The 26,764-nt window shown below is 45.8% G+C and overlaps 3 protein-coding genes and 1 non-coding gene across 6 annotated transcripts; 3 read left to right on the top strand and 1 right to left on the bottom strand.

The window, feature by feature from the left end:
- Positions 1–2,903: 2,903 nt before the first annotated feature.
- On the top strand, positions 2,904–4,439 carry gpr101 (G protein-coupled receptor 101). The gene has a single exon (XM_036548940.1). It carries the CDS (start codon positions 2,947–2,949, stop codon positions 4,276–4,278), a length of 1,332 nt encoding a protein of 443 aa, XP_036404833.1. The 5' UTR covers positions 2,904–2,946; the 3' UTR covers positions 4,279–4,439.
- Positions 4,440–8,250: 3,811 nt separating this feature from the next.
- LOC118791480 (transmembrane 9 superfamily member 2) lies at positions 8,251–21,708 on the bottom strand. Its single transcript, XM_036548849.1, has 17 exons — positions 21,384–21,708; positions 20,391–20,458; positions 20,186–20,279; positions 19,816–19,943; positions 19,127–19,256; positions 18,652–18,779; positions 17,902–18,013; positions 17,646–17,725; positions 17,448–17,553; positions 16,023–16,155; positions 15,473–15,592; positions 14,763–14,820; positions 14,468–14,627; positions 13,876–14,027; positions 13,636–13,747; positions 12,790–12,961; positions 8,251–8,817 (listed from the first exon to the last, which is right to left on the bottom strand). Exons 1-17 carry the CDS (start codon positions 21,516–21,518, stop codon positions 8,750–8,752), a joined length of 1,956 nt encoding a protein of 651 aa, XP_036404742.1. The 5' UTR covers positions 21,519–21,708; the 3' UTR covers positions 8,251–8,749.
- Positions 21,709–22,063: 355 nt separating this feature from the next.
- On the top strand, positions 22,064–26,682 carry LOC118791122 (RNA-binding motif protein, X chromosome-like). 3 transcript variants are annotated; one of them, XM_036548385.1, is made up of 9 exons: positions 22,081–22,107; positions 22,823–22,950; positions 24,043–24,149; positions 24,249–24,414; positions 24,692–24,817; positions 24,904–25,021; positions 25,173–25,304; positions 25,487–25,578; positions 26,291–26,682. In XM_036548385.1, exons 2-9 carry the CDS (start codon positions 22,842–22,844, stop codon positions 26,608–26,610), a joined length of 1,170 nt encoding a protein of 389 aa, XP_036404278.1. In that variant the 5' UTR covers positions 22,081–22,107; positions 22,823–22,841; the 3' UTR covers positions 26,611–26,682. The 3 variants fall into 3 exon arrangements, with proteins under 3 accessions (XP_036404280.1, XP_036404278.1, XP_036404279.1); XM_036548386.1 differs by having other exon boundaries at positions 24,249–24,390; XM_036548387.1 differs by lacking the exon at positions 22,823–22,950 and having other exon boundaries at positions 22,064–22,107.
- LOC118791696 lies at positions 24,536–24,611 on the top strand. The gene has a single exon (XR_005005557.1). It is a non-coding gene; the product is annotated as a small nucleolar RNA SNORD61 (small nucleolar RNA).
- Positions 26,683–26,764: the final 82 nt, after the last annotated feature.

Genomic DNA, 26,764 nt, shown 5'->3' on the forward strand with positions numbered 1-26,764 from the left:
ACATTACCTGTTATTTGGACACCCACACTTCAGGAAAGGAAAACAAACAACAGCTGATGTCATCTGTCAATACTGTGAAACAGCATCAAGCCAAGGCCTCCATCTTTATGGAATGACTACCATCAATTCAGCGGACCACAAGGCCAACTTGCACAAATGGAGTGGAAGGAGCCCTCAACACGAGACCACAGCTCTGAAGGAAGACACAGCAATACACAACATGACTCAAAACAAGAAATTCTGGGTAGCGCTTGAAAAATAGACAAGAGGATCAAATTAAATATAATTGAAACTAAAAAGATGCCCACTCCAAAGCCACATGTTCTGATGACTACCAATGTCAGCGGTTGAAGAAATGGTTCAATTCCTTCCCTTATCATTGTACTGGGCGGTAGTATAGCGTAGTAATAATGAGTTGGGCTTGTAACTAAAAGGTTGCTGGTTTGATACCCCACCGGGGCACGGTCGTTGTCCCTTGGGCAAAGTACCTATCCCAAAATTGCCTCAGTATCCAGCTGTATAAATGGGTAATGTAAAAATTGTAACCGATGTAAGTCGCTCTGGATAAGAACATCTGCTAAATGACAGCAGCGTAATGTATTCTAGCACAAAGAGGACCATGCACAATTCTGGAACACCCACCTCTGCGTTGCCATCTATCCGCTAGTTTGTTTTCCTTTTAGGCAAACAAAATGCTAAGGCTGAATATCTTACAGTGAATCCTGCACGGAAGGAGATGTGGTTTGGCGACATTTTTTACTTCATGACTGCAGCTCCACGGCAAGGTCATCTGGGACCCCCACCCCATTTTGTGATCAGGACCAAAAAAAAAAACACAGCCGGAATCACCCAGTCGAAACATCGGGTCTGATTGGGTAGATTCATCCTTTTTGTTTGCTTTTGACCAGGCAGAGATTCGAAGAAACCAATTTACTACTGGTTTGCCATTAGCCACACTTGTGCTTCCAAATGTTATGCATACCCACACAAATTAAGGTTTGTCACCGCTGTGTGCACAAGGAGACCCAAATGTCTATTAGGTAGCAGCCCTGTGGTAGCTGGGCTATAGAGCACCACCCCTTTGCCAAAATATTTCCGCCATGTCAGTTAGGAGAGCATTTTGATAACGCTTCTCATGTTTTATTTATCATACATTGTACTGTTGAAATGGAAAATTGTGAATTTAATCCTGCAATGCTGTGGTATTTACGCACAAGCCTCTTGCAACAGAACCAGCAACAGCTTTTTCAAATTTGGAAGCACCTAAGCACAGCAGAGATTTGAACCACTGACCCCTGAGTGCAAAAATCATACCCTTTCATTACAAAATCACACCTTTTTACCTGTTCACTCTGTCTCAAATATAAAAAAAAGAAAAAAAGAAAGAAAAAAAAACAAGATTGGACAAAGAGAGAATTCACGCTTTCAACTATTTTGCAGAGCGAATTCAATCTTGCTTAATAGCCGCTCACGAGGAAGCTGAATTGAATTGTGCTTGAAAACTCCGCAACATGCGCTACATGTTGTTCCACATGTTGTTCCATTCCGGAACATTTACATAACAATTTGCCCATATGCACTATATTCCTTTTCGCACAAATTTGAAGCGGCACATAATGCTAAATTGCCTATTAATAAACGATTTCTCCTTCAAGGCAATTTTTACTTCATACCTGTCTTAAAATCACAACCCAGAACTGATCCACATCCTGCATAGCATTTCGGCTATATTTGATGGTTTTGTATGACAGACGCCTGTTGTCTCAAACACAGCTATTTCTGTTTTGCTTGGAGGAAGGAAAAAAAACGTGATGAAACCGGCTACAGACGGTAACTGCCCACACAGCGCAGGTGTCGCCCAGTTTAGGACACCCACCAATATACCGCACACGCAAGGGTAAACGAAACATTTCGTTTCTCCTTACATAATAAACGTTTACTCCGATGGCAAAGAGCGGCGGCAGCTGTGTGCGCCTAACGGCGAGATCCCTATAGAGTGATGACACGGAGCGTATGCTGCCTGCGCGTGAGGAGCTGCCATTGATCATCCAGCGGTGACTAAAATGGGAGCGCAGCGCTGCTGTCGGAGCGGAGCGCAGTCAATGGGAGGCTGAGCAGAGACCGGGTAGCTACCGAGAACGGAGACCGCAGCCCACGGCGTACCAGGCGAACTCGCGGAACACGGAGGGATGCTGCGTTTTCCATGCCATCTAAAGGTAACACCGTCGTTGTGTTCGTGTGCTGCGTGTCGTTATTTGGACGCGACCCTAAACCGAGAGAATTTAAAAGCGAATGATGTGTACGCGTCAACGTATATAGCCAACAATGGAATTTTGACAGGGGTGGTATTTGTGTTTTCGTTCTCCGGCTGAGCGTTAACGTTCAATCCCAGCTCATTGGAAATATGTTCTGAATCATACAAAATGGACCATTTCATTGTTTAGGGTATTTATTCCGCCACATTGAATATAAGAGCAGAACATGACAGATTTTGAGTAGCATGTTAACATAATGGTTCAACTAATGCAGCAGTGTATAGACGATTAAAAGGGATCAAACAGCAGATTTCCGTTTCTATTTATGATACACAATATACGCCGACAGAGTAATGTATTCTTAGTGGGAGAGTTAAGGCAGGGGTTAGCGCTGTCTTCAGTATGACTGATCTAGATAAACTTTCCTTAAAGCACACAAACACAAATATTTCCAGGGATATAAATCTATCATTTTTAACTGAGCCCAGCCTTTAGACCGTGTGATCCAGTTGCTGTCCTGTCATATTTGAATGCAGAGGAGCAGGGATTTCTCTTACTTCTCTTTGATGCTATGTTCTTCCCCCAGGCTGGAAACAGGCAAACCAATAAAAAAAGCTGAGAGAGACAAGTTTGATTTACACCACAACACCCCCCCCCCCCATGTTACTGTCCCATCGTCTGTACCCAAACCATGCCCACCTCTCTGGCCCCTACTGTGGGCCCTAACTCCAGCACGGTGCCCTGGGACCCGGGTGCCCACCACCCCTCCTCCTTGGTCAACAGCGTGGTGAAGATGGCCCTGATCTCGGTCATCGTGTGCACCTCGCTGTTCGGTAATGTGGTGGTGCTGCTGGTGTTCCAGAGGAAGCCGCACCTGCTGCACGTGGCCAACCGCTTCGTGCTCAACCTCCTGCTGGCCGACCTGCTGCAGACGGTGCTGGTCATGCCCTTCGCCATCGCCGCCAACGTGCCCGAGGTCTGGCCCCTGGACGCCCACCTGTGCCAGGCCCTGGTGGTGCTCATGCACCTCTTCGCCTTCGCCGGGGTGAACACCATCATCGTGGTTTCGGTGGACCGCTACCTGGCCATCATCCACCCGCTGTCCTACCCCACGCGCATGACGCCGCACCTGGGCACCAACCTCATCATCTGCACCTGGGTGCTGAGCATCCTGCAGAGCACGCCGCCGCTCTACGGCTGGGGCTCCATTGCCTTCGACCGCCGCCACAACACCTGCAGCGTGGTGTGGTCCTCCAGCTCGTCCTACTCCACCCTGGTCTCCGCCTTCTCCTTCTGGCTGCCGATGGTGATCATGCTGGCCTGCTATTGGATGGTGTTCCGCGCCGCGAGGAGACAGAACGCTTTGGTGCACCCCATCCAGGCGGGACACCAGGTGGACCCTCACACCCCCTGCCCCGGCCCCCAGCCGCAACAGCAACAGCAGCAGCAACAGCAGCAGCAGCAGCAGCAGCAGCAGCAACAGCAGTCTCCAGCGGACGCCACCCTCTCGGCAGGATACCCCAACAGGGTGCGGAGCAGGCGGTTCCACTACCACTGCAAGGCGGCCAGGGTGGTCTTCGTGATCATGGCCTCCTACATCCTGAGCATGGGACCGTACAGCGTGCTCAGCGTCATCTCCATCCGCTCGGGCTCGGCGGTGCCCGCCTGGCTGACCTCGCTGGCCCTCATCCTCTTCTTCTTCCAGTGCTGCGTCCACCCCTACATCTACGGCTACATGCACCGCAGCGTGCGCAAGGAGTTCCTGGCCCTGCTGTGCGGCCCGCTCTGCCGGCAGGGCCAGCAGGCACGCGGCTCTGCCGTGGAGAGCTGCTTCACCGTCACGGACGGGCGCTCCGGACTCCCGCACCTACCCAGCATGGCCGCCCGGATCTACCCCCTGCGCACCTGGGAGGAGGGCACCACGTCCTCCTCCCCGACCGAGAGGAGGTCCCGGGACAGCCGCAAGGAGACCACCTCCGTCAGCCTCAGCTCCGAGAGAGAGCTCATCGTCCACGGCAAGTGACCCACAAGGGTGGGGGGGAACCTCGGATGTGCAGAATGAGAACACTGTTTTTTTTGTAAGTAGCAGCAGGTTAATGTGTGATATGATTCTACCGCAGTTGTGGGTCATCATACAGCGGGTCTTTTCAATCCCGTGCTACATATCGCCTACAGGGAATATGAGTTACAACAAAGGTACTAGGGTTACCTATCTTCCCATTAGCGATTCAACATGCTGTCATGAACTGTCCAAGATTGTTATGTGGAATATGCTGTCTGCGAAAAGTCAGCAAGTATCTGGAAAATGTGTGTTAAAGCCACACAAAAGATAAAAGTGTGATTTTTCCATTTTCCATGTTAATTATGTAGCAGGAAAGATCAGCCTGATCCAGTGTTTTGTACACGCACAATGACCAGCATTAATGACATTTGGGACCAAAAAAAATCAGGAAAAAAATAAGTGTTACATTCCTTGGGAATCATGTAATTCTCTGTAATTGTCACATCAGATGAATGCATATTTCCCCATGTTACACAAAACCATTGACCAATTGCTGCAAAGAGAAAACTTGCATGTTGAAATTCAATTTTAAACCAGTGATTTGTGACTGTCAGAAATGTCTATAGACTGCCTATTTTGTATTTTGTGTTTAATTTTCACATTTAACATTTCATAGTTAATTGTACCCCCTTTGCGATTCCAACTGAGCCAGAATGCTTATTATCTGATCTCATACACACAGACAACTCAACATATCATCAACAACAGTAATTATTAAATGAAAACTTAAACTACCAAGTAGGTCTGTGGAGCTGTATTCTAGGTTGATGTCAGGGCTTAGCTTGCATATGTAGTGTGGGATTGTAAGTGGTCTAGCTCACACACCAGGCCCCCTCCTTATAAACATTTTGATAGTGACACTAAATTTATCATGACCCTGGCATTTGTCATTCTGGCTAAACCTGCTCATCAGATAAATCTCTCAATTGATTAATAGCCTCAGGGTGTCTGGGGAGGGCCCAGGGCTGCGCTTGAAACCTCTTGACCACTAAAACGACTCTTAATAGTCCTGCATCGACTGTTCCTATTTCAAAGTGCCTCCCGAATGAGGTGTACAGTATCCGTCATTGACTGGAATGAATATCTGCTCTAATCCCTGGTGACTGCCAAATTGATTGCCCCCACCACCCTAGGGGGGTGCAAATTAAATAATTTAGCCTTGGCATGGTTAGCCTGCTAATCGCAGGGTCCAAGAAGAGAGCACACGAATCCTTCAGCTGTGTGTCTGTGTGTCCCTGTGAGCATGCCATGGTGGCACCAAACAACTCCACTATCGTCCCCATGTCAGCGTATAGTGCAGAGAGGAAACGGGTTCAGTAAGCAGCACGTCGCCTTACTCTCTTTCAAATGTGCCCGTCGCCCTTGCGAACACTACCCGTGTCCCAACTTCAAATGAACTCTGTCTGCCATTTGAGAAACATATCAGCTTACTGGCAAGGATGACCCATATTTTGTCTGCATATCTTCACCGCAGTTGCTGTTCGTAATCCTGCCCAGTTTCAATTGGGCGTGGTGGTCAAAGAACAGGATCGGCAACCTCATAGCTGTATATCTGAATCCCACATTGGGAACTGTCATTTTATCCTTCAGAAAGGTCCTTACCCTGAATTGTTTTAGAAAAAAAACACCCAACTGTATACATGAATAATAAATCAAGTGTAAACAATGTAAGTTGCCTGGGATGGGGGCTTCTCCGAAGCCCAATAAACAGTGAAAACAGTCACCTTGAACTGTAGAACTGAAGCAGATCTTCACGCAGAGACAGACACGGCTGCACAGATTCACTGATCCTTAAATCACCCGGATGGCTTATCTCATACTCTCTGCCTGTTCTCAGAAAATCTGGATAACGTAAGGATCAGTGGTTCGATGCAGGTCCTGTGCAAGCCCTCTCTTTGGGGAGAGGGGTCATAAGACCGAGGATATGCTTTACTTCTCGATGACCATGTTTGATTCAAGGCACAAAAGAAGGAAAGAATTATGATTTTGGAGATCCCCTTGACACTACGACACAAAGCTTGTTTTCTATTATATTTACAGAAAACAAACTGTTCCACACATACAACATGTGGTACTATAAGACGTATCCTTGTGTGATTTACTTCAGAATCCTTGTATTTTAAGACCATGGATATTTAATTGTATTTGTTGACTACCAATTTAGGTTATAGTGTGTTTGAACAGTGATGCTCTGCTGTGAATAGTTTCTTGTTAACCTAAATTACCTTCTTTCCATGTGTGATTTAGTACACTGAAGTACAGTGATGCGAAACTGCAAACATTTCTTTCACACAGGAAACACAGTGACTGAGATGAAAAGCAGATTTCTGTGATGAAACAAACATTTTTTTTATTTGAGAGAACGGACAAAAGGCTTCACTTCTGTTGCATCTCAGAACCGTGTAGACAATCAAAATACAAGACAATAAGGGAAATAACTATTACTGGATATCCCACTTAGAACAGTGCTGTGTGATATGTTTACTCATTTATTTATAATGTAATTTTTAGAATATGAACGTAAACAAACGGTAAGTTTCTTAGAGTACATAAGGAGATTTTATGTAACTCCCTTTAGATTGTGTATCTTTTTTTTCTTTTTGACATGGTTAAAATATGTTTATGTAAATTTTATATCATTGAATAAACTGTGAAGCTGAATGAACTCTTGTCCCCAGTTCTGTTACTGCAGGCTCCCTGACAGAGTCAAGGAAAACTGGGGCTTCCTTTCCTAAGTTTGTTCTTGCTGTACTGCAGTGTTCTTTTCTGCCCTGAACAGGGAAGTGAGTACTGCAGTATGCCAGCATAACAAGTGGCTTACACTACACGTGGGTCTGAGGCTGGTCGAGGCAGAAACACCGCCCTCCCGCAACTGACAACCAACCTTGGAGGGTGCTTGAGGCCTATTCACATACAAACATTGAGGCAACAAAAATTACCGAGCCGCTCACGAAGAGGCAGATATGATTTGCAGACGAAGAATCCTGTGCGCTTCGAGAGCAACGGTGTCATCGATTCTTCCCGTGTGTGTGTGCGCACGTGTGTGTGCGCGCGTGTGTGCATAGGCGTCATTTACGCTGGGGACACTGGGGACACTGAGGACATGTCCCCACCACTTTTTGTCATGGCCCATTTCATCTCCACCACTTTTTGAAAGCCTTTAGTTAGTTATGAACACATCGAACCTGTCGTCGTCCCAAGCACTTTTCAAAACAAACTGACGCCCATGCGTGTGTGTGTGCGTGTGTGTGTGTGTGTGTGTGTCTTTGTGTGTGGAAACCAACATTAGAGCAAGGTAAAAATGATAAGTGAAGAACCATCAAATCTAAAACATGGCGTCATGATTAAGGGCATCCATTCTTAAAAAAAAAAAAAGGACAGGTCATTACACACAGCATTCTGAAGCCCCTGCTCTTCCCTTCCCCAAACAACCAGACATGGAAAACCCCAGGCAAAATTCAACAAAAATAAATAACCTCTTTTCTTAATGCTTCAAGAAAAAAAAAAAAAAAAAAACGGACATTCTTTGTGTATTAAATTTTTTAGAAATACAGCGATGAAGGTGCAAAAAGGAATCACAAATAAGACTCTTGAGTTTACAAGGTAGGGACCACACAAGACTAAGTTCATTTCTGATACTGTTCGAAAACAGTAAACGGTACACTACTACTTAACAATTAAGTATGACTTATCTTTCAAACAGAAGGTAAAAAGTGATCTAGTAGTAAATAACTTGCCAAATGAAAATCAAGCCTATTTATAAATCATTTGAAAAATTTACATTCCATATGTGCATTTGGTTTTTATTTATTTTTTTTAATCAATGTTCATTTTTAAGACAAATATTTTGTGTTTAATATAGTTCAGTCACTTCTGAACCAAAATTGAAGGTAAACTACTTACTAAAATGCTTACTATCTATTTAATAGCCGTTTCACAAAACAAGTCATACTTAATAGGCCGCAACGAACAGCAACAGGACTTTAAAATAAAATGTAATCAGTAAAGTAGAGCATCTTACAGGCATAAAACGAAGTCCTTCCGCTCAAGGTCCTTTCCAGTCAAAGTAAAAAGCCTCTCTGCCACCGACCAAAAAAAAAATATATATATATGTCACTGATAGACATCTTTGGAGTTCACATAGGGCCATACCTCCTTTTTCCCATGGAAGGTAAAATCAATAGCCAACTGTAGTAACAGCAACAACAAATATATTAACAGCAACCTAAAAGCATAGGCCAGAAGAAACAGAGGTCGAGAGTTCCCCAAACAAACAGGCAGAAAGGGCTGTGCTCTCTCCGGCGCTCCTTGTTCTGTACATATCTTACACGTGCAGCGCAGCGTTGAACAGCTGCATCGCCCGCTTCTCATCCCCGCCAGTGAGAGGCGCCGTAGAGGGCTGCGCGAGGGAGCGGTGAACGCTACTTCCTGTTCAGTCCACCTTGACCACGCTGTAGATTTTGTTCACGAACCAGAAGCAGGCGAAAAACCCGATGGTGCCTGGGGGGGGGGGGGGTTAAGACAGAAGATCAGTGAGGGGCGAGGTGTGGGACGAAGGGCGTCGAAATGTGGCGGCGAGAATGTGTCCCATTGTCGGAGGCACGTGGTTCCGATTTTTTGCATCGACAGCGGTCTTTCAAGGCTTGCCTGTTCCACGTCTAGACTGACACTAGTAAGGAATATATGGAGATTTCTTTTTTTGTAGGGCACAAAATTCTTGTCTGTTCTGGGGCGGGAGACGGGAGACAAAGGGATAAGCAAAATAAACATCGCAAAGGCTGACGCTTCAACAGAGCCCATTTCCAAAAATAACCTCTAAATCACATCTCCGAACGGGTCAATTTATCCACAGCACCGCCAACTTACCTTCCGAGGGCTGGAAAATTCCTCTCCTGGAGAGGCCCGTTAAAGTCAGCCCCCTCGGCTGGCTGTCACCGCCACACTATTAATCTATTTCCGGATGAGATTACCGTTTTCCACGCTATTTTTGTTTCTGCGTTTCTCCGGAATGTCACTTTCTCTCTCTCTTTTTTTTTTCTAAAGCCAAAGGTTTCTAAAGTTGTTTAGGGCGAGACCTCAGAGATAAGGTTTTAATACTGCCTGAATCCTGAGGAAAAGGGACAAGCAGCAAAACTGAGAGGGCGCTATCAGGCTGAGTTTAGCCAAGGCCAGCAACAGGCCGCAGAATTTGATCAAAGGAAGGAGGAAAGAGAACAAGCAGCAACAACAAAAAACACAGAATTACATCCCAGTAAGCAATCGGGGTGAGATCAGGCCTGACAGGTAGAGGGACCCTGGAGGCTCACCGCTGATCATCTTTTACCAGCTTCTAAAAAGTCCACTAATCCCACACTTCAGATATGACCTCCCAATACCCACAGGAGTGCCAGCTATCTGACCACAGAAAAAGTCCGTTAACATCCAAACGCACCTCATGCCAATGTGAATGTGCTATATGGTTTCGAATCCATCGCCTGCATGAGATTTTCTTTGTTGAGCAAAATGATGCATTTCCATACTACGAGCTTTCCATAGGGGTGTAATTCAACCCTGAATCCAATGAAACCATGCTGGAAACGGTCCTATGCACTTTTTTTATTCAAAGCCATATATATGACTAATATTGATAATTCCTGTAAGTCTGTTCCCAAGTTTTTTCTATTTCTCTGCAGTTCAAACAACCGGACCTTAACAGTCAAAACTGCAAGTTATTTATTTAAGTGATTAGTATTTCAGTTCACGTGCATTTAAATTAAGAGCAGATCTACGACATACAAGAGTGTCGAAGAGTGCATTCTATCTCAGTTATAGCGATGCTCGGGGGGGACGTAGAAACATATAGATCTGCACTTCGTTAGGAGACAGTGAAACAGGGGTGGCTGAGCACAGTGCAGGGGGCTGAAATGTATGCACCGGGGCTTTTGATCGTATTGTTGTGCGGATAAAACGAGCCCACATCTCTCGTTTGGTACGCATCTTTATACCTCAAGTGCCAGTACGGGGAAGTTGCCATAACAGCCGTAGTCAGGGCTCCTGGTGCATCTATTATAATCCATGGCAACAAATAAATTGGGTGCATCCTGACATTTCTTCCCGCACCTATAGAAGCAAAAGCTCACCATTAAGACTAAACCCTTATGAGGGGCCTTGTGTAAAAGGTGAGCCTGCGCTTACACACGCAATCAGCACCTTGACAACAAACAGCGCGGTCCTTCCCTTTGTCCTGTAATGATCTTGTATCAACAGAGAATCTCCTGCAGTACTGAATCTACTGCTCCGCGCGAGGCTGATCAAAGCTGGCACTTTCCAGAAGAGCCGAAAAGGCCAGGAGAGAGAACTGAATCGACGTAGAGCATGACTTGACCAAAGAAAAAAAAAAAAGAATCACTTGTGACCATCTTCAGAGACTGTCTGTCATGCTCAAAAAGGGGGGTGTGTGTGTGAGAGAGAGAGAGAGTGTGTGTGAGTAAAAGAGAGAGAGAGAGGGGGAGAGGGAAGGAGGGAGACAGAGGGAGAGTGGGAGAGAGTAAGTGGGAAGGAGTGTGTTGTGCACGTGAGTAAGAGAGAGAGCGTGAGTGGGAGTGTGTGCGAGCGAGAGGGAGAGAGTGCGCATGCTACGCTCAGTCTCATAAGATGCATTTAAATGATTACCCCCCTCTGGAATAAAAAAAGTAAATGGATCCACAGAAACATCCACATAAACACAATCAACCCTCAAATCAAGGCCTCGGCACTTAGAGATTGCTTCTCGAGGCCTTGGGAGCGCTGCACTCTCCTCACGCCGGCAGGGGAATTACAGCACTTAGCCCAGGGAGCTGGCCAGTAATTGCAGTTGAGTGCGCAGAAAGTTAAGACGGCAAACAGTGTTCGCTCGTTACGCAACGCCACAGCGGCTGTGCGCGCGGAGCTGGGAGGGGGGGGGGGGGGGGGGGGGGGGTCATGGGTAACAGGCCCGGCCCTGCAAGCACGACGGCCCCCGAGCCCTGCTGAGGCAGCAGCTGTCTCCCTCACCCCTCTTGCCTCTCGGTACATGTGCGGCTCGAAAACTGCGTGAGATCTGATTAAGACGGAGGAGGGCCCCGGAGCCCTCGATGACACATTTTTAATGGCTTCGTTTAGTCCGGGATGGGTCAACACCGAGGGGATGCTAGATCCATGGTGAGGCCAGAACGTATGGGGAGATAATTCAATACTTTTGCCAGAGCATAGCAGAGGCGCGCGCACACACACACACACACACACACACACACACACAAAACGCGCATTGCATGTCATTTTAACAAGGAGGAAGGCTACCACCACCGCTCTAACTGAGTGTGTGTTTACGGTTGGAACATTTCCCACTGCATTACAGTAATGCAGACAGGACCAGAGGATACGCTAACATCAGCGGCAGTGACATTTCCACCGAGGAAGACGGCGGGCCAGATCTGCTTGCCTCAGTACCGTCTCACTGCCTGGTAAATTCATTGAGACAGAGGAGCAATAAGGAAACGGAGATTGCCCTCTTGCTGGGAATAAACCGCCACGCTTGTTAGATACGGATGTGCAGAGTATTACGGAGCCGGAGCGAAACGGATATCCGTATGCAGATATCACATTAGGCCCTGCCTGTTTCATCTGAAGCAGTGCAATACACACACTCCCCCAACTCAACTCTGCTCACAACCAATTGAAGATGACGACATCGGTGAACATATGTTGCAATTAGTTACAGGTGCATTTCTGGCCAATACCAGGAAGTATTTCTCCCAGAGTTATACATGCACAGAATATCTCACCAGGATTCACAGTAATAGCACAGACCCTTACAGAGTTAAAAACCAGGCTTTACATGATGCTGAATACAACATGTATAAGATTCTATATATGAACACTATATATATTATATATATGTATATATGTGATATATATATATATAACACAAAACTATGAGCCTCGGTGGGCTGTATGACCTGTTAATCATTTAACTTATGTTATTTCTCAAGCAAAACCATGTTTACAACAGAGTGACACCAGAATACCTCCCAGAGTCAATATGTCACTGATCTTTGACACAGAGGTTCTTTGACTGATAAGCCTAGCTCCTTGACTGATAAACCTAGTGTTTTGTCTTTGATCCAACAGGCATTTCCCTAAAAAAATTCAGGATTACGCCTGAATAAACTGTATTGACAATAGGCTGCTCAGGTGGACAGCTGAACGTGACAGCTGAAAATAACTGTCTTGGGACCAACTGCCCCTACTGGCATTTTAATATTTTCATGTCTTATGAAAATTGAGCGTACCTAGGTCGAATTTTTTCCATTATCACCGTGGAAAAGTCAACCTGGTTTCAGTGTGGCCTTAATGCATCTGGTTGGTTGGAAGCTATTCTTTTCAACCCCTGACGCAACAGCAGCGTCTCACTAGGGGCTGAAACCTTAAACCCTGTGGATAAAAGCCCAGTTCCCCGAGCGCTCTGCCACTCACCTGTGAAGAGGAAGAATATGAGCACCATGATCATGGTGTAGCCGAAGTAGAGGATGGTGCTGGCGGCGCCGATGATCTGCAGCTTGGAGAAGAAGTAGTGCACGGCATAGACAAACAGGTAGACCGCCGTGAAGCCACTGGTCAGGAAGGATCGCCACCACCAGTGATAGTCCTTAGGATTGGGGGGGGAGAGATGTCAGGGCATGGAGCTGAGAACCTGCTTCTGCACAGCACCACAGCTCCTTCTATCTCCAACAGCCTGCTCCTGCAGAAACCTCCCCCTACCATGACTTAAATCCTTCCTTTCCTCACGCATTACTATATTATTGCACTTGTTGTTCAGCAGTACCATAGAGCAATGCACAATTGATCATGGCATCTCTGTATTCCCAATGGCACAGGTTTTAACACCACTATTCACCAGACTGACAAATGATGAGGCCTGTCACGCTGTGATGCAGCCTGTTGCTCTGTATCTGTGTTCTGTATGACGCACTGTGTTCTGTATGACGCACTGTGTTCTGTATGACGCACTGTGTTCTGTATGACGCAATGTTGTTCTTGTGGCTCTACTGGCTGCACTTCTGCAACTCCCAAGTTGTTCTGAGCAATAACGTGAAGACAGGAAGGTTTCTTTCTTCCAGCAGAAGACTGTCAGAAAGACAACCCTGCATAACTTAGCGGGCAGGCTGGGCACGACCGGCACGCTGGGCTGACATTTCACCTGGCACCGATTTCTAATAGCAGGTATGATAATGACACTGTCACACTGAGTGCCTGCTGCCAGGACATTGGGATACTGCCCTGCCTCTGAACGAGAGAGCAGAGCGTGTGGTTCCCTCTCACCTCCGCGCACAGGTGGAAGTAGCACAGCAGGATGGTGGCCTCTGAGCAGGTGATGAGGAGGATGATGAAGACCAGGAACAGAAAGCCGAACATGTAGTACATCTGATGGGACCTGCAGGTGAGGGAGGAGCAGTTCCAATCAACACGACCAAAGCCTCCAACGCAGCCATGCTTAAAACTGGACCCCTCTGCTTACGGAAGGAGGAGGCGGCGACACACAGACAGACAGGCCACACCCACCAGATGCTGTTGAGGATGAAGAAGAGCTGGATGAAGATGCACCCGAACGGCAGGATGCCACCCATGACGATCCCGGGGAGGGGCTTGGTGAAGAAGGACTGCTCTGGGATCTGACGAGGGATCTGATTGGTCCGCACTGGCTGCTCGATTGCCTACAGAAGACAAACACACAAAAAAGGACAAAACAATTATTGCAAAAAAGATGTACTGACACACGAACTTATATAAAGGACAGCTCAAAGGAAAAGTTTTTTTCAAATACGTGTTTTCAGATTTTTTTTTTTTAAATTGTTTCAAAACATTTATAATGAATTTGTACACGCCTGTAGTTCTGTTACTTTTTATCACATCACTTATTTGCTTAGCAGACACCCTTATCCTGAGTGACCTACACAGCATACATATCATCCATCGACACAGCTGGATAAGTACAGCAGGTAAGGATACGGGTAAGGATACTGCCAATAGGTACAGTGGCAGTATCCTCCCTTGAACTCTAACTGGCAACCGCTGGGTTACATGTCCCGCTCCTTACTGCTGCACCACACTGCTGCCACGATACTAGCTCCACACAGCGAGGCTTGGAGCTTACCTGCTTCTTGAAGCCAAAGTAAGCGCCGACGAAGGTTAGGGGCACAGAGATGCCGAACCAGAGCGCCAGCACAGCCACCAGCGTTCCGAAGGGGACGGCGGCCGAGGAGCCCTCCACCCACAGGATGAGGTTCATGAGGAAGAAGTCCGCGAACACGACCCTGCCGGGGGGAAAGAGCAACCACAACTCTGAGAGCCGCTCCTTCCACTGCCGTGAGCCCACCGCCCCACCCCCATGCCCCGTCCCGCCCGTCAGGTGTAACAAGGTTCACGGAAAACGAGGCGCTCACGCGTACCCTGGGCACAGAAGCGCGGTCAGCAGGACGTTGGTCTTCCACTTCTCCCCACCGAACGCTGGAAGGACACAAAATGAAGAAGTGCAAGGGTATAGAAAAAATTAGATTTTTATTAATATTTAAGATTTAAATAGTTAAAATTTCAGGTAAGCACACAAAACTACAAAATACACATTAGATACATACGGTTACAAGACACAACTTGTAAGTATATAGAAAAGGAATTCTCAGGTACAGTTTATCAAATTTGTCCTTTCAGAGGTAGCTTGAGCTTTTCTCTGAAAAAGGCTAGATAGAAAAGTGATGTTTGTAAACTATTTGACTGGAACTTGCAATTAATTCAAAGCCTTTCTAGCACTTGAAAATGAACCACGGGGAAAGCCTTTAGTGTGCGCTGGCTACAGCCAACTGAGTAAAAAGCCGAGTTGAGGCTGATGAAGGGAGATTAATAAATGTTTGGCACGTCCAACCACGCATTTTCCCTCCGTTTTGTTTCCGACAAAAACAACTCACATCCCTTTTATAGAGGACGGCAAAATCAGAAAGCACAATCACAAGCTGCAAAAGCCCTGCAGACTCTTTAAACTGTCACCGCCGCATTATCAAGTTAAGTTTGACGGCGGCGGGAGGAATCTACTATCAGATCACCTTAACAGAGGGCTGTGCTGAGCTGTGCTAATATCTGCTGGATTTTTCGGAAGCAGACTCACTCTTGTACATGCGCGCAGACACATAACCCGCTGGGGTTCCCAGCAACACCCACAGGACCACTGCACACGTCATCAGAGCGCCTCGATTCGCTGGGGAGAGGAAGCCCAAGCAGGCCAGAACTGGGAGGGGGGGAGAAAATCGTCCACATCAATGTTTGTAGTAATAACAACAGCAGACATTGACAGATGTAAAGAAGCCCTGCGGGACTGCAATACTGAACATGGGGCCTTCAAAGAATAAAAACAAAGGCTTGAAGTGCAATGAAAAGGGCCTAGTTTAAACTTTAAAAGGTACATTTCTGCATTGCTATTTGATAAAGAGCTCTGAAATGAAAGCTTGGCTTGTTAACACATGGTGGAATCATTTTACACACACAAAAAAACAACCTTGTGAAGTAACCTTGGTTAAAAATGTCTTCTTCTTCTGAGGCATGAAAGGGAGCCAGGAAATAGGAGGCACTTTAGGAACTGCGAAATCTGAAGTGGGTGTGTTGAAAGCCCTTTTGCAAACTGAGTGCTTTTCAGGAGAACGCGTGGGCAAGGCACTTACAGAGGGTGATGAAGGTCATGATGAAGATCTGGGTGCCCTGCCCGAGGAAAACTGACAGCAACATGCCCTTCCCAGGCGATCTGAAAACGTCTCCGTGCACCTGCTTCCACCCAGACTCCTCCTGGGCATCTTCCTACAGGAAACACACCACACAGCCAATCAGCAGCCATTACAAATCACTGCAGTACAGTACATGTAGGCCAATCACCAACCAGTGGACCCCCCATCAAATGGCACCACTTAGCCTATCACCAATCAGATTTGCCCTTTCGTGGGACTACACAGCCGATTACCGTGAAATCTGGTGTGGGAGTGTCCATTCTGTATGTCCTCAGAGGTTACAAAAACAGTGCTAGTGACAAATAAATCAGTATGTTCCCAAAGTGTTACTGAATTGTGTCTCAAAAAGACAGACATGGCTGAGAAGAATATGCAACTTAACACCAGATTTCAAGGTATCAATATTCCTACATGACCATTCAGAGAATCCAATGATGTTCTCCCATAATCAGACACCAGCTTGCCGGTTACATGGTAACTTCACCATAATCGCAACTGAGTGCTTTGCAGATTAGAAGTACATATATTGAAAAGCACAGAACTGGCTTCAGATGACAAATCTCTTTTCAAGCATTTTCTCCACACTTGGTGTGCAACACTCCCCCTCGCTAATGCTCTAACAAGCCATGAATGGGCACCTGATTTATAACTCCCTCCAGTCATACTTTCTGATGGATTAGCCATCAAAATGTACACAGGTGGGTGTCCTGAAATATTTACACCTTTTATTTATTATTGAGATGATGATGTAAATATGAACTCCATAGCTCTGTAGCTGTTGTCAAGCTAATGCACTGTTAAAATGGATACAAATTCACATTCCAAATGTATACAAAGAGTACATTACATCTAGTTTATCTAAGTGTTTGGAGTTGGAATTATGAATTTACATAATTGAAAACTTTGCTGACAGAATGAGAAGATGACATTAATATGATAGCTGCTACAGTGGAGGTGTGGCACCATACTGATTTTTTTTTATTTATGGTGAAGCTATCATTTAAGCACCACTTAAAAAAAGTTTTGTGCTATTTTATCAGCTTACATAGAAAATAAGGGTATTCACGGCGGATGGAGGTATCTTTACCAAGTCTGCCTGTGAATATTACAACAGAGGTTCAGACATGTTTGGCAAAACTGAACAGATCCAGAAGACAGAAGACAACAAAGACAGAGTGTTATATACATGAGAAAATCCTTGTTAAATGCAGATCTGTTTTAAATTTTCCAAAATGTCAGATTATGGGTCCATGAGATGATACTGGTTTAGTTCACAGCACTAAACGTGACAAACATCCTCCACCACAGAGGCTCAAAGCTCGAAGCCTGTTGCAATCAGTAACAGAGCGGAGAGGTCAGAGTTACCTGGTCCACCTGGTTGTACCTGGCGATGTCCTTGTGCAGGGTCCGCAGCAGGATCATGGCCACCATGCCGGAGAGGAAGAGCACGATGACCAGGGAATTCATTATGCTGGGTGGGAATACAACGCAAACCAGCCATGATGAGGACCAGGGCCTCTTCCCTGTGCTCACCTGAGCCGTAACACTTAACTTCACACTCACCTAAACCACTGGATGTTGGAGTGAGGCATGGATACCAAAATGTAATCCCATCTGGAGGCCCATTTGATGTTATTGTTTTCCTGTGGGTAGGGGACAAATGACAAGTCATATATTACAGCAATGCAATGTAACCACAACTCCTGGTCACTGAACAGTACAGATCAAAAATACACAAAACCCATCTTTCTTAAACAGAGGAACACTTTCTTTTGTTTTTTTTATAGGCCCAAAATAAGTTTAACAGGAATCAACTTACCGAGAAGGAGATGGAATATGTGTAGGTGAGCTGCAGGTTACCCTTGGCATCTCCGGGGATCTCCATGGGGGGTCCATCACATGTTGGATTGTCTGCGTTGCTGTGTTTGATGCTGCAAACCCAGACGAGACCCACCACACATGAGGCTCTCACAGCTTTCCATGCCACCTGCCGTCACTGTCCAGCAGGCTGACCAAATAGTCATACATTCAATCTTGCAAATTGCGCACACAGTTACAATCCTCCACTGATTGTTTTGTGCCGTCTGCTGGTGAAATATGGTATTACATTAACTGTGATTTTTTTGTGATGCACAGAAGTGAACAGCATTCGCAAAACAGCACATATTTATGCACGCCTTACTGTGAATATTGTGACTACATGTAAACAACACTGAAAACACCACAAAATCTAGCCAATTAATCCGAAAGTTAAATCTCTTAAGAATTCTTGGCATTTAAAGGGGATCATTACCATTTTTTTGGATTTGCAGTTAGTTTTTTGAACATTTCCACAAGGCAGAAATCCCTGTTCTCTGCTTCACTCTTCCACAGACATGGAAGGTAGGCCAAAGTTACATGAATCTACATACTTTACCATGCTAACACATAATTTTAAGACTGAAAATGTCTTTGTTTTCACAAATCTCCCCATTTGCTGGTATGATGACAGTCTCCTGTGTAACCACATTAAAACAGCTCTTCAAGGCCTGAAATGACTCTCCCGGTGGACATGGCCTCCCAGCCTCACCTCTTAGGCTCCAAGGTGGCCGCCACAAGCCTTGACCCTCTCCAGCCCTCCTTGGTGCCGTTGTGATAGGTGATGACAATGTCGATGTGGTTGAAGACGTAGAAAGTGTTCCTCTTGTTGAATTCGGACTGCAATATAAGGAGACCAGCACCACATGCCTGGCGTCAGGCCCACTTTGATCCTGCCAACTCACCCTTGCCCATATTCAGGGTTCCACAGTTTCATTCAGGATGCCCTTTTCTAACCCTGCCCTGGGACTGTTCCAGCCCACCCAACTGTAAAAATTAAAAAGACCTCCACGTTCATCATCTTTCAATCACAGACAATCTAACCACCTCTGCTGCCTGGGGACTTCATCATAACCTCCATTATACTCAGAGAGGTCAAGCTTCCACCCCATGAGATGACATCATTAGCATGCAGTATACTGCTTTTCAACATTCACGCTGCACTTTGACACAGCCATGCAACTCACGCTGATGACGCAGGCATCTTTTGGCCGACCATCTGAGGTCACCAAGCAGCCGATGGGGAAACCAGGGTTGCAGTATTTCTGACCATCCTCCACATCATAGCACCACGTGACAGGCATGTTGTCAACAATCCTGTAGCAAATACACGGCATTCATTTCAACACCAAACCCAGCTTTCATCGATAATGTACAGGTCACAGGACGAGGATAACAGTGCTGCCAAATGCACCTAATAACTCCGTTCTCAAACAACTGCACGTTCAAAAGCCATTGCAAAAAGGACTGTGTGCAGTGTGCAAGACCGGATGACTCAAAGGGCCATCTCTTGTCCCAGATTTAGTGACACGAAACAGCTTGCTCAGCCACGAACACAAGTCCACATCAGGGCACTTATGCCTTCAATCTCTAATGCAGAGGGGCCTGCAGAGCGGTCATAGAGGAGAGGTCTTCAGTATGATTAAGCTTGGGACACAAGTCACCATCTTTCCATTGCAGAAACCCATAAAGTCGGTATTTACCAGTGGTCCAGTATTTACTTAAAATTCAACTTAACGTGTAAGAGTGTCAGTTCCTAACTATAAAATACATTTGCAACACATCAATGCTGGTCCCGATGGCAGCTTCTCTAACACCCCGCAGGAATTTGGCTCCACACTCAAAGCTGCAAGCGTTCTTCATGCGCGACACTCACCAGTGATGCTGGTAATTGAGCCGGATTCCATTCTTAAGAAATTCCAGCTTTTCACGATCTTCCTGTTTGGTGGCATCGTAAGATTTGGTGCAGACCTTCTGACATTTCTGCTTTTTCATGAATGAGAACTGAAAAAAAAGGAAGAAAGAAAATCAATTTGAAGATTATCAATGATATCCTCACAAGCACTGCAATTCCGTTTCACTGTATACCTCTTCACATTAAAACAGATAATAACATGTGAAGGAGGATGTTTACCCAGCAGGTTTAACCAGCCTGGTGTTGGGTGTATCCTTTTCTTTTGTGAATGAATGAACCAAACCATGAGGGAAAAAAAGACATTGCGTCAAACTTAAACAAATTTTCTTACCTTGTATGGTGACGTCTCTATTCTCTCTCCAAACAGCACCTGGCCAAGGTTCTCGGTAGGTCTCCTCTCTTTATCATCTTGGCAGAAGTCAAACCTTCAGGGTGAACCAAGTACAACACGGTAGTTAGGTCCTTGCGTTTGTCTGGTGAAAAACTGTCATACACCCTAATAATAAATACATATAAATATAATCATGCCTACTTACACATCATATTCATAAGGCAACACTGACTCCACGGAATCAAGGCGATTCACAAACAGCTGAATATCAGACTGGGGAGAAAAGCACAAAGAAATATAGCAGATGCGTCAATTCCGATAATATTAAGACATTGGCGGTATACCTACTGCTCTACATTAAATGAACAGTGCATATTTACACAACTGTAACGCAAACTTGGGAGGAAAGTATCTCTGATAAAATAGTATGATATGATTTCGTCATATTTTGTTAGCTAGATTATATTTTAAAATTCCAGTTAGTCTGAAAGTATTGCGCACAACTACATTTGCTACATAGCTCATTGGTGAGATAGATGGCTACTTAAGGGGCAAAGAGAAAACATTTTAAGCATGATTCTGGACCAATGAAGTAAAGTAAACACACATTTAGACAGCTAATATAAACAGGTAGCTACATTGTTTTAACAGACCCAGCTCATTCAACTATAGCGCCTATCATCCTGAAAACTAGGTAGCCCACTACCAAACATTGAATGGATTTAGCAAAAGAAGCAATTTGTCAGTACATACATAGTCTGGTTGGCTAACGTTAGATGGTCAGCTGAGTACCTCGTTTTAACTTGCTAGCTACCTAAGAAGCCAAATAGTTACTAAGAAGCCATGATATAGCTACCTAGATGCTACAATGCTAAAGTTAATGCTACCAGCTAGCTCCCAATCTCTAGGACAACGATAGCTAGCCACCTAAAATGAAAACTAAACACTATATACAGCAAACAATGAAGTTATTCCATAAAACACAAGCCCATAAAACACATCCACAAAGAATGAGTCTGCTACCTAAGGAATAGTGGTGGCTATCGTAACCTAAACCAAAGCTCCAGGTGATGAAGAAGCCCTTACTGAAGTAGCTGGCTGACATTAGCTAGGCAGCTGCCTGAATCGAGAAACACTGCTTGTCATGCACCTCCACGGTTGAATGCTAACACATGGAAAATATAAACAGTCTTATTACCTGGCAGTCGTCGCTGCTATCTTTCCCCTCCTCGCAAAAGCTTACCGGGGCCAAACCCGGAAGATAGAAGCCGGAGCAGTGGCTAAGCGCAACTAATGTGCACGCAACTCCAAATATGCTTTTCAGCATCTTCATTATTAAATAGCTAGCAAGCTGGCCAAGTTGTCAGTTCTTAAAGCAGCTATCCCGTTTCCCTTTTATACGCTGCAGCCAGAGAGGACAGCTAGCTAGCTAGCTACAACGACTGGGCAGTCTGCATTGGCTTCGACAACCATCCCAGTGTAACTTGGATCGCTGACTGACGTTGTAAGTATGGTTGTCATATCGCTCTACTCGACACGGATTGCTGGGTAAACTTCCGTAACAGGAGGGGAGTGGTCTGTTACCACGCACTGTCATACGTCAGGTAGCCGAGAACCACACCTAATTGTCTCTTACAGCAAAATCCAAGTTATAAAACGTTATGATAAACCGTAACTTAAAAGCTACTCAGATATATATATATTTAACGTATGTATTTTTATCATAATTCTAACAGGTATTATTCTTTCTTATTACATGAGGATACGACAGGGGACAGCATTACACCATGCAACTCGTATGAAGTAACTCTTAGATCATTTCCGGGGCGTACTGTTGTAGACGGCTGCAAACACGTGATGAGTATAAATACACATGCGTCTTTGTTTGTCTCCTGTTGCGCACCGTCAATTTGGAGAGATAGGTGAGTGAACCAGATGGCTAATTCTTTTCAAGCAAGAAGTTGCATTCTGTTTGAGTTTGCCATTCTTTGCTCTGTGTCCTGCCTTCGACCACATACACACCTTCGCATAACTTTTTTTCGTGACGAATTGGAGTATTGAGTGATACCACGATTAACTGGCTTGGCTAACGCCTTCTGGCTAGCTAGCTAGATACATTCACTGAACCACAGGAACGCGGCGCCATTTTAATGAATGCATCTCAGTTTGTCGGTCTGTTGGCCAGCTTCCAGACTTCTCGTGCTTAGTGTGGATAGTTATGGCTTAGTGGCTATCTAGCATCAGAGATTAATTCGCGGTGGTCTGCAGATTGCATGCGTTTGCGCCATTGTCTGGTAAACTAATGCCATACATCCTTGTCATTCATTGCAGTCCGCCATTTTGTCTTGCATGGTTCTTAGGCCTTGTTTCCGACGTGCAGTACTTAGTTCGGAATTTCTTTGAAGAATTTATGATCAACCCACGCTAGCAAGCTGATCTGACTGCATTCTTGGCAGTGTTTCACAATTGCCCTTAAATTGAGCATTTTACCTGTTTTAGTTGTTTATATACGGCCCGTGCATGTTGAAATGCTACGTTTGTGAATGCAACAGGTGTGTGGAATGGAGTCTATGAAGAGTCACAAGGAGACTTCCACTTGCAGTAATGCACATCTGTGTATCTCTCTTCTCTGTTTAGAGGTTACAGAGACGCCATTATGGCCGAGGCAGACCGACCAGGGAAACTCTTCATCGGTGGCCTAAATACTGAGACTAACGAGAAGGCCCTTGAACAGTATTTCAGCAAATATGGCAGAATAGTGGAAGGTAATAGTTACAGATGGTTTTAGTCAATTAGGAGTCTTAAGGGGAAAAGACCAACTTAAGCCAGTTCATGGCCATTCATTTTCTCAGTAAGACCTTTCAATAACCAGAAATGGTGTAGTAAGTGTTCAGAGCCTCTCTTGATATTGGTGTGTAGGTAATGCTGTTGCTCCCAGTGTAGGTGGTTTGATTTGGAAGGCCAAAGCCTTAAGTCCCTGCTTTCACTTCTGGTTCTTGGAGCCAAATGATATGCAGTGTTTGGTCACCATGGAGCCAAGAACCCTGGTCCTTAACGCTAGTCACTTCAAATGGTTTCAGAATGATTTGCAGTGGAGTGAACTCTCCCTTCCCCCAGGGTTACACATTTGCACGACATGTAATCTGTAAGAACTATAGATAAGAATGCTCATCCACATTTAGAGAATTGCCCCCTTCCCCTCAGCTGTATTGATGAAAGAAAGGAAAAAAAGCTTGTTAGCTGAAAGTTGTTGCCAAAAGTGAATGGTCTGTTTTAACCTGTAATCTACTATGAGCTGTAGAATCTGCTTTGAGCAATAAATTCTAGTTACCTCGTGTAACTTTGAAAATGTTTAGAACCTGAGCTAGGTACTACCACTTAGTAGTAGGTGCAGACAATTTAACTAGCTGGCTAGCTGCTACAAGGTAAATGACTTGTGCTTGTGGGCACCTTTTTGGAAGGTATTCCTCAGCAGTTTCACTTGAGTGGTTCTTTTGCCATGTAATCTCAAATTTTTGTTCTGACATTTGTTAGAGAAGGTGTCTGTGTATGTATGCCTGAAACTTTACCAGGTTTCAAAGTCGTTTAGGCTTTTGTCAAACCGGTCTTTCAGATGAAACCTAATTAGGCAGAGTGGTGGAACTTGAAACTGTACCAGTCTTCCAGTAATGGGGTGGGGGCTTTCCGCTGTAACTATCACCTGGAGTGTTTGTCATTCAAATCTGTTCTGGCCTTTCAATTCCTTGTAGTACAAAGGGTGTATACACTAACTTATACAGTCCAGCCCTGCTACTTCACTGCTTAGCCTGAGAACCGGTGGGCCACTTATAACCCATGCATTTTTTCCCCTTTTCAAGTGCTGTTGATGAAAGATCGCGAAACGAACAAATCGAGAGGCTTTGCTTTCGTTACTTTTGAGAGCCCAGCTGACGCGAAGGATGCTGTGCGGGAAATGAATGGAAAGGTAAAATTTATCCTCATCGCTGTCATTGATGCTTTTTTTTTTTGCTAGCAACTTGCATTGTTTAGTCATTAACTCTGAGCAATTCCTCCTTCTCCCCAGTCCCTCGATGGTAAACCGATAAAGGTAGAGCAAGCCACAAAGCCCCAGTTTGAATCGGGAGGCCGTCGGGGCCCGCCGACCCTGCACCCCCGGAGCCGCGGACTGCCAAGAGGACCCAGAGGATCGAGAGGAGGACCAACTGGTATGAGAGGCCCGCCAACCAGAGGTACATACACAGGCACACTACAGCTCAGGTTTACAACATTTTCCTTTTATTAACCATTGTATGGATAATTTTGCTCAGGGGGGGCTAGTTTTTCATTTGAAACTTTTGAGCAGGAGAGTAAGCAATGATGAAACCATGTGGCATTGATGTGTTTGAACTGATGTTGCCCATTTTGTCCTCTAAGAAGTTCTGAGCTTACATTGATGCACTGATTTCTTTTAAAGTCCAGTGGATGGAGTGTGACTTGCCAGCTGAATGGATGTCTCTTCTGTTGCAGGGATTGTAGATCCCTTTTTCAAAGGCATGTCATCCAGAGGTCCACCCCCGATGAAGAGGGGACCCCCAATTCGCAATGGAGGACCCCCTCCCAAGCGATCTGCACCGTCAGGACCGATGGGGAGACGTAAGTGAAATCGGCAGCTTGCTCAGACGTGCCAAGCACAGGCTTAAATGGCCGATGCCTCACGTCTGTTACTGCCTTCTTCACAGCTCCCATGTCCAGGGAAAGGGACCCCTATGGCCCCCCGCCTCCCCGCAGAGACCCCATGATGTCAAGGAGAGATGACTACCCGTCACCACGTGACGACCAGTACAGCACAAAAGACAGGTGTGCCCCACCGACATCCATCAGTTCCTTTCACTGGACTGTACCAGGGCCAGCAGCCTAAGCGCATTGTCTGGATCGTTGTCGTAATAAAGCAGGCAGTTTCTGCGTTTTCTGTGCTAATAAACTGTTGGTCTCCTTGCAACTTTTACAGCTATTCCAGTCGTGATTACATGAGTTCCAGGGACACGCGAGACTACGCACCACCCCCACGGGACTACGCTTATCGTGACTATCCGCACTCCAGTTCCCGGGACGACTACGGCTCAATGTCGCGGGGCTACAGGTAGGGGCAGGTGTTGACTTGTGCTGCTGTTATGGCACCTTCCATATTCAGTGTTTGTTTCCCATGTTTAGAATTTTTACTAGAATTTGTACTCTATCTCACTTGTAAGTCGCTTTGGATAAAAACATCTGCCAAATGAATAAATGTAATGTAATGTACTAAGTGCTCTCTCCTCCTGCTAGCGATCGTGACAGCTATGGAGGAGGCCGTGAGCCGAGGGGCTACATGGATCGCCCCAGCGCAGGCTCCTATAGGGATCCCTATGATGGTTACGGTAAGATGAACCGCTTTGCAACGCAAGCGCTAAAAGTCTGTCGTAGTGTTTCTCTCCGGTGTGCACACTGTGATCCTGGGAGCTGGGGACCGATGACATGCATCCGGTACTCAAAAACTCACCCCCCCGAAAGTGTTGGGAACGGCGTTCTTTAAAAAAAAACAAAGCAAAAAAACTACCAGTCAACTCAGAACCAGTGTTCATTCTCCAGAACACCAGAAATGCTGCTACAAGGAGTCTTGCACATAACCCTCGTTTCTGGAAAAGCGTAATCAAACCCCCCCAAAAAAAACCAAACACACAGAACCGTCAAGAAACCAAACGACAAGGCGAGTGGCCAATCCGCAGTGCTGACAGCTGGAGATCTAAAAGGAGAAAGACAGCTGACCCACAGCTGTACAGTGGCATGCTACTGTCTTATCACTGCCCTTTTTAAAGTCCCCTCACACCTGTTCAATGTAAGCTTGGAAACAATATCGGCTGAGGCAGCATCTGATCTCCAAGTTCAGTGGGTATAGTCACTTCTCTGGTTCATTCAATAGAGTACATACTTGGGTGCTGAATGGGCTTCTGTTGTACTCATAATGGGGGGGGAAAAATGTATTGGTTTCTACTTGACATGGGCACATGGGAATGCAGAAAGCAAAAAAAAAAAAATCAGCAATGTTTAAAGTGATGAACTTGCCAATTACCTGACCCGTTGACCCTGCAGGTAACTCGCGCAGCGCCCCGCCCTCAAGGGGTCCCCCTCCATCCTACGGTGGGAGTGGCGGAAGCAGTCGCTATGACGACTATGGCAGCAGCTCCCGGGACGGATATGGCAGTCGCGACAGTTACCCCAGCAGTCGGAGCGACCCGTACTCCGCTAGCCGCGGGGAGCGATTGGGCAGACAGGAGCGGGGGCCCGCACCCCCGATCGAGAGAGGCTACCCTCCTCGTGACGCATACAGCAGCTCTAGCCGTGGGGCACCCCGCGGTGGTGGCCGTGGGGGCAGTCGGGTTGATCGAGGGATCGCCCGCAGCAGATACTGAAAACCAGGCTTTGAAAAGGAAAAACGTCAAGGAGGCTCACGAACTTAGCGCATTATTATTTTTATTTTTTTTTTTTGTGCTGAGGAGGAAAGGAAGAGTCGAACCAAGAAGGGGATTTTTATTTTTTATTTTTTAATTCTATGGACAAAAAACG

Source organism: Megalops cyprinoides, chromosome 16 (genome assembly GCF_013368585.1).
Source record: "Megalops cyprinoides isolate fMegCyp1 chromosome 16, fMegCyp1.pri, whole genome shotgun sequence".
Classification (NCBI taxonomy): Eukaryota; Metazoa; Chordata; class Actinopteri; order Elopiformes; family Megalopidae; genus Megalops; species Megalops cyprinoides.